Below are 10,421 nucleotides of genomic sequence, written 5' to 3' on the forward strand. Positions count from 1 at the left end.
TCTTTAGGAATGGACCACATTAATTCAGTGTTCCTAAGCATACTGTTAGCAGTAAGTAAATGCTGATAGTAGATGTAGTAGTAGAATTAGTAATTTTTCTTATCATTTTCCATGTTATTTTTAGATTGTTGAGATGGACAAAGGAAATTTGCCCCTATTCTAAATTTCCTTGTTTTTTGTTTGTTTTGTTTTTTGTGGCTCTTGCAGAACTCGATCAGGCACAACTTGTCTCTTCATAGTCGATTCATCAGGGTACAGAATGAAGGAACTGGGAAAAGTTCGTGGTGGATGATCAACCCTGACGGTGGGAAAGGTGGGAAAGCGCCACGGAGACGTGCTGTTTCGATGGATAACAGTAACAAGTACACCAAGAGCCGAGGACGAGCAGCTAAGAAGAAGGCAGCACTACAAGCTGCACAGGAAACAAGCGAAGACAGCCCTTCCCAGCTCTCCAAGTGGCCAGGTAGCCCAACCTCACGCAGCAGCGATGAGCTAGACGCCTGGACAGATTTCCGGTCTCGTACAAATTCAAATGCCAGTACAATAAGTGGCCGCCTGTCACCAATACTGGCCAGCGCTGAGCTAGATGAGGTTCAGGATGATGATGCTCCACTTTCCCCTATGCTGTATAGTAGTCCACCCAGCATGTCTCCCTCAGTAAATAAACCTGGCAATGTTGAGCTGCCAAGGTTGACTGATATGGCGGGCACCATGAACTTGAACGATGGTCTGACAGACAATCTTATGGATGATCTTTTGGACAATATAACCCTCCCCTCTTCCCAGCAGTCGCCCACAGGGGGACTCATGCAAAGAAGCTCAAGTTTTCCATACGGCTCCAAAGGTTCAGGTCTTGGTTCTCCATCGAGTAGTTTCAACAACGCTGTGTTTGGACCATCATCTCTGAATTCCCTCCGTCAGTCTCCCATGCAAACCATCCAAGAGAACAAGCAAGCTACATTTTCTTCCATTTCGCATTACAATAACCAAACACTGCAGGATCTGCTGGCTTCGGATTCGCATAGCCACAGCGATGTCATGATGACTCAGTCCGATCCACTCATGTCACAAGCTAGCACAGCTGTGTCTGCCCATAACGTACGCAGGAATATTATGCTCCGGAATGATCCCATGATGTCGTTTGCTGCCCAGCCAAGCCAGGGGAGTTTGGTCAACCAGAATCTGCTCCACCACCAGCACCAGTCCCAGAATTCCTCTCTCGGTGGCAGTCGTGCCTTGTCGAATTCCGTCGGTACTATGGGCTTAAGTGACACAAGCAACGTTGGGTCGACAAAACACCAGCAACAGTCACCTGCCAACCAGTCTATGCAATCGCTTTCTGACTCACTCTCAGGCTCTTCTTTGTACTCCAGCAGTGTGAGCCTTCCAGTCATGGGGCATGATAAATTCCCCAGTGATTTGGACCTGGATATTTTCAACGGGAGCTTGGAATGTGATATGGAGTCCATTATCCGCAGCGAACTCATGGATGCAGATGGGTTGGATTTTAACTTTGATTCCCTCATCTCAGCCCAGAATGTTGTCACTCTGAATGTGGGAAACTTCACTGGTGCTAAGCAAGCTTCATCACAGAGTTGGGTTCCAGGCTGAAGGATTTATGCAAAGAGGGGGAAATGGGCAAAGCAGGTTAGCGATGTTTAGTCCGTTGTCATTTATTAGATCTCATTAGGGGGTGCCCTTACCATATGCACATATGGTTTATGTAAAGTACAGCCTTTTACAACAAACTCCATAAACCAAAGTGGGGTGCTGATGAGTAGGTCGCAATGCCGTGTATTCCAGTTATGTGCTTACCATAGCTGTGACTAAGAGCTGGTTCAGGTTTACTCTCCTACAAGGTGATCACTATAGGCACATCTTATTAACAGATGTACAGTGATATTCTTCTTCTACACATGATCAGCTCCCAAGTGTATGATGCTGGTGGTGGGGACCATAGTCTGTTGAGAGAGGATTCTGACACAGATGCATTTTGAACCTCTGAACCTATAGTTCCTCTCATATAGCTCATAATGACAATGCAGCAACACATCCTCAGATAGTAAAACTATTTAGTGGTTTGATACATGTTGCATCTGCTGTCCATGATATTCTCTCCCCCCCGCCCTGTTCCCCTCCCACCAGAATAACTGTACCACATAGAGTTGTGTGAATTGGCACACAAGTTACTTTCTTATATGTTTTGTTTTTCTCACTAGTCAGTTTGCCCTGAATTGCGCATGGTGAGAAAAATGAATGGTATTATCAACAAAACAGGCAACAGAGAAAGCTACATGTTCCTTTCGTAATGTGGATGATAGTTAATGATCAAATAATTCAAGGCCTACATTTTTTAGGATGATGAACAACAACAATCTCATGGTAGCTTGTTTGTGTTGTTGCAGATCCGCTTCCACATTCTCTCATGCCACCTGTAGCACAACAGAGAAATTCTGAACAATTGACACTTGAAAGCCACAACAGAAGATGGTACAAGGGAGTGAAGCAGCTTTTTGAGAATTTATGTGTGTTAAAATAATCTCCCTCAAAAGCATTTACTGCCCACAAAAAAAAAAAATGAGTATCCTGTGAAAGTGACATCCATTGTGTCCAATGTAACTCTATTTAGTCTGAAATAATAGAGAATGTTTTTCAGAAAGAGATACCTTCAAAAACAGGACCTTTGAGGGCCAAAGTAGACATCATGTTGAAGGCTGATAATTAGGATCTCCCACAGTTTTGAAAAAGAAAATTGAAAGCAGCACCCTGAATTGGATCAGGGCCTTGGCCACAGGAGAAAAATAATCCTTTCCCTCTGTGCCATTTCCCCAAATAAAATCATACACATTCCCTCCATTGGGTCCTTTGGTACATGCAGAAGGCCTCGGGAGAGGTAGAGTCTTATATTATTTGCATTGGGTTTGGGGAAGTTATGCTCGGCAAGGCGTCTCTTCCAATGCTCTGAAGAGACTCTCACTGTGTATTACCTTCTGCATATGCAGCACAAACGAGAGTTTGGGGGAGGTGATCTTTATACTGTTGGGCATCCAGCTCAGCAGAGGTCTGAGGACACTTGCCTCTGGCAAGCAGGTGAGTGGATCTGTGGATGCCTGGCATAATGCAACGTAATATAATGTAATACAATAATGGGCCATCAGTTGAGATTTTTCTGTCTGCTTTTTAAAGGCCATTATGCTATTCATGTGATTCAGCAAGGATAATTGGAAACTAGCTGTTCCTACAGATGCCAAAATTATGGGATACCACACTCTCACAAGATGACAGCATTGCTTGGTATTTTTAGAACACACAGAGCAGCATCAGGTGGACTTCCTGGCACATTGCTTCTTGTATCAATAGGAAGTGCAGAGAGTGACTTTTTTCCAGTTGCTTTTTCTTCTTTCTATGAATGAATGTTTCCGTGAGCACTACCATTCTGTTTAGCTTTAGATCCCGAATTCCTCTTACCCAGTATGCTTGGAATCGGCAAGGTTTTTTATGATGTATAATTTGCCTTTTTATAGCAATCAGGGTTTCTTTCTTGAATCCTGCAGGTCTATTTTTAAAAAGCCATAGTCTAACATAAAAAAAAACCCCAGACTGGGGTGGTCATGCTTTCACCTGGAGATCGTTTTCTATAACTTTCATTGTTTCCATGCACTGAATGTGAACTCTGTGCCTGCTGCCCATTCCTCCACAGACAATTGGACTCTACCCAAGAATGGATGGATCAGGTTTGGTGGAGGAACATGTTAGGAAACACAGCAACTTGTTGTATTTAGCATATTGGTAGTCTCTCTGGGTGAGGACCCTAAACCAGATTGCTTTCTTAAAATGAGTGTTTTTGTGAGACCAGTTCTAATAGGAGATGATGTATGGGTAGGGATTGAGTTTGAAGTATTTGGATCGTTGTATTAATAGTCAAGCATCAAAAGGATAGAAAACAAAGTGCTGGCTTGTCTATGGTTTTCATTGGACAATAAAGTAATGAGAAAGTTCCTACATATGGACCAAAATATTCTTACCCTTAGCCTTGGTGTAAGTGAACTTTTATATTTCACAAATTAAGACACGCATTGTCCCAGCAAATGTGATCTGTGGTTTGTTTATGGTAAGATCCATTATTAAAGGGTCTAGGATCACTGGAAGAATCTTCCACTTATTACAGTATGTAGGCCTTTCCCCTTTTTATGAGCCATTGTCATCAATCTTATTCTGATTTCCCTTTGATCTTCCTGTCCTCAAAAGTAAGGACTGGAAGCTGAATAATCTTTTAATTTAGAAATAGCTGGAGATGTTCAGTTATTATTTCCTTGGCTTAGGGAGGCTCACTATGATATTTGTCAGTCAGTATTATAGTCTATGCTACGAACTCAGACTGATATCAGCTATAGATTGGGGTTAATATTCCATAATGGCAGCACATCAATTGGAAAATTACTTCAGGTTAACTCTTGCCTTGTAGAGATGAGATGAATTCAGTTTCCAAAAAGGGGAAATGTCTTTCCCAAGGGATTTGGGTTGAGGGGTGGAGAGGAGAAGGTTGGTCTATATACTTGATTTTAAGTTGAATTCTGCTGCTGTTCCCTTCCTCCTCCATCTCTTTGCTTGTTTTAAAAATTCTATTTTCCCAGTCTTCATGGTAAAGTAATCTAACTAGAGGAGGAGTGAAGGCATTTGATTTATGGGAATACCTTCTATTACACTCTCCCTTCTGAGCTGTGTATTGTTGTTAGCAATCTTAGATTTTTTTTGCTTTTGCTGTGACACATCACCACAGTGTTGACTCCTTCTGAATGGTTTGTCTTGGCTTCCTGACCCATAGTATTTATATAACAACATTAGAAAATGAGAATGCTCCACTGCAGGAAAGGTTGTTTTAATCATAATAAAGTTGCTCACTTTCACAGTATAACTGAGGAAGAGCAATAGTCCTGTGAGTACACGTCACGGAAAGGATATTTTCTGTTTCCTGTGGAGTGACAAATTAGAATGCATTAAAGCTAATTCTGTAGGCTATTACTGTGATTATTTTTGCATTAGGTATAGTGATGCCAAGTGAAATGCTCATGGTTGCAAAGAAGCTCTAAGGCAGGCATGGCCAAACTTGGCCCTCCAGCTGTTTTGGGACTACAATTCCCATCATCCCTAGCTAACAGGACCAGTGGTCAGAGATGATGGGAATAGTAGTCCCAAAACAGCTGGAGGGCCAAGTTTGGCCATGCCTGCACTAAGGGATTTCCCCAGCTTTGTATCTCTTATCAAACAGTTAGTGTTTAAATATGTATCCTCTCCACAGGCCAATAGGCAATCCATTTAAACTGGGCTACTAGGATTTTCCCTTCAATCTTTAATATCCATCTTTGTTGTGCACATTAGTTTGCCATCATCATTCATCTTCACAACATCTGTATAAGGAACATCGATCATGTTCCCAAATTATTGTGGATAGGAAACGAAAGCTGGGAGAGATTGACTTGCCCAAGGGCACCCAGTAGATCTACGTCAATGTTGGAATATGAACCTGTACAAGGTTCACACTACATTTAATCAGGCCAAATTGAATTATAGTGGTACCTCAGTTTACGAACTTAATCTGTTCCGGAAGTCTGTTCTTAAACCGAAACCATTCTTAAACCGAGGCGCACTTTCCCTAATGAGGCCTCCCGCTGTCAGTGCCTTTCCACCATTCGGATTCCGTTCGTAGACTGATGTAAAGTTCGCAAACCAGGGGACACTACTTCCGGTTTTGCGGAGTTCGTAAACCGAGTAGTTCATAAACAGGGCTGTTCTTAAACCGAGGTATCACTGTATACCTAAACCATTTATCTTTTAACATCCACTTCACAAATTAACAGTGACTTCTTCTGTGCTAGATTGTAAAATATTATTGGAAAATAGAAAAATCTGAGCCAGAAGAGAGCCATATTGGCTTTGAAAATAAATAAATTATGTGTTGGAACCTGAGTTGTGCAGAGAGGAACAAACTGGATGATCCCACAGGCAGTAGAAAGAAGGTAGTTTTTGCTGATACTCCCCCCAGCCTCCTATGCCCCCCCCAATATCTGCTCTGGGGGGTTAGAGGAGTGTTCCCCCCACCAAGGGAATGAGTGAATGAGTTCTTCTATTAATGCAGGGATAACTGGATCCAACTATCTTACCTTCAGGTCACCAGACATAAATATTGCTGTTTTACCTTAACTTGAAAATTCCTTGTAAGCCTTGGGAGTAATTTGTAACAGGTTGTCGCCCAAAGCATTGTTTTATTTCTGTGCTTGTTTAAAAGCATCCTATCAGCTGATGGCAACTCAGATGTTAAAATCCAATTCATGATTCAGACACACCTGTGACCTACAAAGAATAAAGCTGAAATCCTATTCATGGGTAACGGTATTGTATTAAGTAGGGCTGCTCTGGAGTAGCAGTTAGCAACAATATTATACCTGTACAGCACAATCCATAATTTATATATACTTAGAGGTGTGAAGGCCTGGGAAAAGATGGGGGCATTAACACACACAATTTGCTGGGTTTTTCAGGGCCTTGGCATCTCTAGATAAGCCATCTTAAATCATTTTTTGATCACACAGTGATCATTGTACTTCATTCATTGCTTCACTCCACACGTAAATATTCTCCTTTTTCTAAATGTTTATATTGGGTGGAATGTTATGGCTTCCCTGTTGATTAGCTCAAATTCAGGTTCACCAGTGACACATTTACTGTACCTTGCACTTGGGGAAACGTCAGTGCGTCACCTTTCCCATTCTGGAGAAATTTCCAGCACAGCATAATTAACACCTGTGGGAACCCAATGGGTGCAGTAATCTGCATTAGGTAATACTTATGGGCTTCTCTCTTCCCACTTCAGCTGAGGTCAGAGCTTGGGGAATTCAGTTCTAAGCTAACAGTGGTGGAATGAGGTTAGACAGTAGCAAATAAAAAGACTTTTCAGTCCACGCAATATAAAGGTGGAATAACTAGAATAGTTATTTTAGGGCAAAGCAGACTGGGCTGGAAGGGAGGGGGGGGTGCCACAGTTTGCTATCCACTTTCGTACTTTTTTTCGCTTTTGATGGAAAGTTAACTTGATTATAATAGTTCTTTGTTTATTTTATTTTTTAAAATCAACAAAGTTGTCACCTAGCAACATAAAGTGCCACTAATTATTAAGCTCGTTATAAAGCAAAGAAAACACTCTGCAAGCCAGTTCATAAGACCTCAGGCCAAGTGCTGCGGACTGGCCATGTGAATCAGCTTTTAATCTGTATTGATTGACAAAAGTATATTTCTTTTCAAATGAATCCCTATTTATCTTGTTCGCCAACAACCCTTATCTGTTTTACTTTACAAAGTGTTGCAATGGAGAAAATCTAGACACTAGTTCTTATTACCATTGCCAGGTCTTTTGAGATTCTTAAACTGAGAGACCAGAAAAAATAGCTTTGGAGATAAGCAGGTGGTGCCTAGGGAGTGGAGGAGGAACCCTGTTGAGGTATGAGTGGAGCCTTATGGCTCCTTGGGGGAGGCAGGGAGCAGAGCCTGGAAGCAGGAGAAGGACATAGCTCAGATGGTGATCATCTGCAGCAGAACATCCCTATTTCAATTCCCAATATCTCTAAGTAAGACTTGGAAAGACGACTGTCGGGAATCTGAGAGAGCCATGGTCAGTCTGTTTAAACATTGCTGAGCCAGATGGACCAATGGTCTGGTTCTGAATAAGACAACTTGCTGGGACAGGAGTAAAAACTGATAGACATGGGAGTTTGCTTATCTTAAGATCAAAGCCAATGCTTTTCAATGGAATCCATTCCCCATCCAGCTGCCAGTCATGAATGCAATTTGAATTCTCTCCCTCATAAAAGAGGGAAGGTTTGCTCAGTGGTGGAGCATGCAAATTTTCATGCAGAAGATCCTAGTTCAATTCTTGGCATCTCCAGCAGGTAACAGACTGAGACTCTGGGGAGCTTCTCTGCCAGCCAGAGTAGATAATCCTGGGCGAAATGGACAGTCTGTCCTGGTAGAAGGCAGCTTCCTCTGATCCGTGCTCCATGTGATCACCCCCCTAACAATTGGCAGAGGAATGTGTGAACTAACCCCACTGAACAGCAGTATGAAATTATACAAAGCAGCTGTCTGCGGTGTTTTATCTGCGGTTCCCCTTGATTTTGCACAATTGCAAAATCAAGTGAAGAGAAAACCAGTCTCTGTTCATGCTGGGACAGTTGGAAAATAAATACCCCCACCACCTCATTCACAGGGATCAAATTGTGAGAGAGCATTTTGCCAGTTTTCAGCAGTGAGCTGAAAATTGGGGGATTGGTTTGGGGCAGGAAAAGAAAAGGCCCTGCATCTCTTTCTTTGCCTTATGATGTGTGGTATGACAAGCAACAGCTTCTTTCCTTCCTGTTTCCCCACTTTGTCTTTGGGAAAGAGAGACGTGTACTACTTAGCTGGCCCACTTGCAGGTGCATCTGTAGTAGTTGTGTTTGTTGGCTGGCTGACAGCTGCCATATCCTTCACTAAAGAAATTTCTTGGGAACAAGGAAATGGCAGTGGTTGAGTTAGCCACACCTACCCGGGCAAGTAGAACATTACTCCTCCCCCTTAGCCTATGAAGGAGGGAAGCCAGCACTTGCTACACTCTGCGCCTAGGGGGCAAAGAAAGAGACGTTCAACCTTCTTGCCACCCCAAAAACAGTTTCCTTGTTTTCTAGCCATTACCCCAGGCATTTCAGGGAGCCAGAGTCAATGAAGCAATCCAGTTCAGTTAACCAAGTAACAGGGTGAGTTCTTCCATATGTTAACAAGTTTTGACCCTTTGTTCTCACTGTAGTTCCATCCACTGGGACAGGCCATGCTTTTTCTAAACGAGGTGGGGAACCTATTTCAGCCAGAAGGCTGCATCTCCTTGTGGGTAATTTTCCAGGAGATGCCTGCCTGTTGATGAGAGGGGTCAGAGACAAAAATGAGTGAAGAAGCAATAGTTGCAATTCATATCTCTTTACAGTAGGCTACACTGCAGCCATGCAAAAGCCAGAGGTTTCTATACCCTTCCACCACACACACGCTGCTCTCTCTAGTTGGGCAAGCAAGAGGCATTGTCGCATTTCAGGACACTTTCCATTCAGGCAAAAGCACTCTGGGGGTGCAGAGCAGGACTAGTGAGGGTGCTGGGGGGGAGTTCCAAGCCGCAGGCAGTCCTGCAGTTGCCAGGGCCCCCAAGGCCTGAGGTTCTCCACCCCTGTGCTAAGCATATCTAGCAGGGGGGGACGGGGACCAGAATGAGAAAGTAGACAGGGATTCCGTACGCTGATGAAATGAGAAATGTTGCACGCGCTGAAATTCCTTCTTCCACACAACTTGATAACGTTGCAGGTGCCTTGTGTTCCCTTTCACCATACTTGCATCTTAAATCCTCACTTTGTGGGCTGGTTGTTTCTTCTTAGCATCCCTCGTTGTTCTTGTTAGGCAGCACACAGGATGGTAATCAGAACAGTCAGCTTTTGTTCTCTTTTGTTCTGATCCAAGAGAACTTCAAATAGAGGCCAGGCAACCAAATGATATCAGTGGAATTTTGTAAATCAGGTACCAAGGATTTATTTATACCTCCTTAACGAGGTAGGAGTTGCAAGGGATTAAGCATCAAAGATTCCCCAAATAACTGGAGACTACGTGACTGATCCGCTGCCCTGGACTAAGCCACACGTGTGCATGAGCCCTAGAAGAATTAGCAGTTGTGTTCACATACTCCGTTGCTCAGGTTGCATTACGAGATTCAAAGGCTGGCTGAGTGTCAGCAAATATCCGTATACCGACCGTTGAGACAGATTTACTAGGCGAGATGCCTGCTAGCCAGCCAAACACTCTGATGCCTGTGATCCTAATGTTGACTTTACAACAAATGGGAAAAAAAGTAAATGTGTTGATCTATCCAATTGCTTGTTCATAAAATGCTTGACAGTGTCAAGATTAAGGATAGGCTAGTTTTGATTGCCGTAAAACACACAATATTTTTGTCATTCTCCAAGCTCCCCTGAACTTCCATGATAGGTGTGGGAGCAGTGCTTTCTCTATAGACATTGGAACTGTGTGAAAAAGCATGAATACATTATTTTACGTAACGCCCGAAGCTACTCTCTGTATGCACTCCAGAAAGATAACATAGAAAAGGAGTGACATTGAGGATATCTCACCTGTCTGGTGCTCTCCATGTGTTTTTGCCATCAACAGTGATAGTATAGCATAACTGCTTTGCATGGTTCTTTATCCCCAGCATCTCCAGAACTGGGAAAAACCAAAAGGAACCCTGGAGATCTGCTGCCAGTCAGCACAGACAACACTGGGCTAGATAGACCTGTGGTCTGAGTTGGCATAAGGTCGTTTTCTGTGTTCCTACAACCCAACATTTTGGATTTCCT

General features: G+C 43.0%; 1 protein-coding gene across 4 annotated transcripts in view; it reads left to right on the forward strand.

The window, feature by feature from the left end:
• FOXO3 (forkhead box O3) overlaps positions 1–10,421 on the forward strand; it is a 113,838-nt gene that overhangs the window by 97,503 nt on the left and 5,914 nt on the right. The window contains exons 2-3 of one of the 4 annotated variants that reach the window (XR_014546834.1): positions 208–1,647; positions 2,406–2,490. The exons of 1 other annotated variant lie outside the window; for it this stretch is intronic. Coding sequence is in view for 2 of the 3 variants with exons in the window: in XM_083608350.1 (XP_083464476.1) it covers positions 208–1,611 (1,404 nt within the window). In the remaining variant the exon portion in view is untranslated. Of the gene's footprint in view, positions 1–207; positions 1,648–2,405; positions 4,941–10,421 lie in introns of those variants that run through there. 2 more of the 4 variants (XM_083608350.1, XM_083608349.1) reach the window with 2 other exon arrangements.

This window comes from Podarcis filfolensis, assembly GCF_964270895.1.
Source record: "Podarcis filfolensis genome assembly, chromosome: 3".
In the NCBI taxonomy this organism is placed as follows: domain Eukaryota; kingdom Metazoa; phylum Chordata; class Lepidosauria; order Squamata; family Lacertidae; genus Podarcis; species Podarcis filfolensis.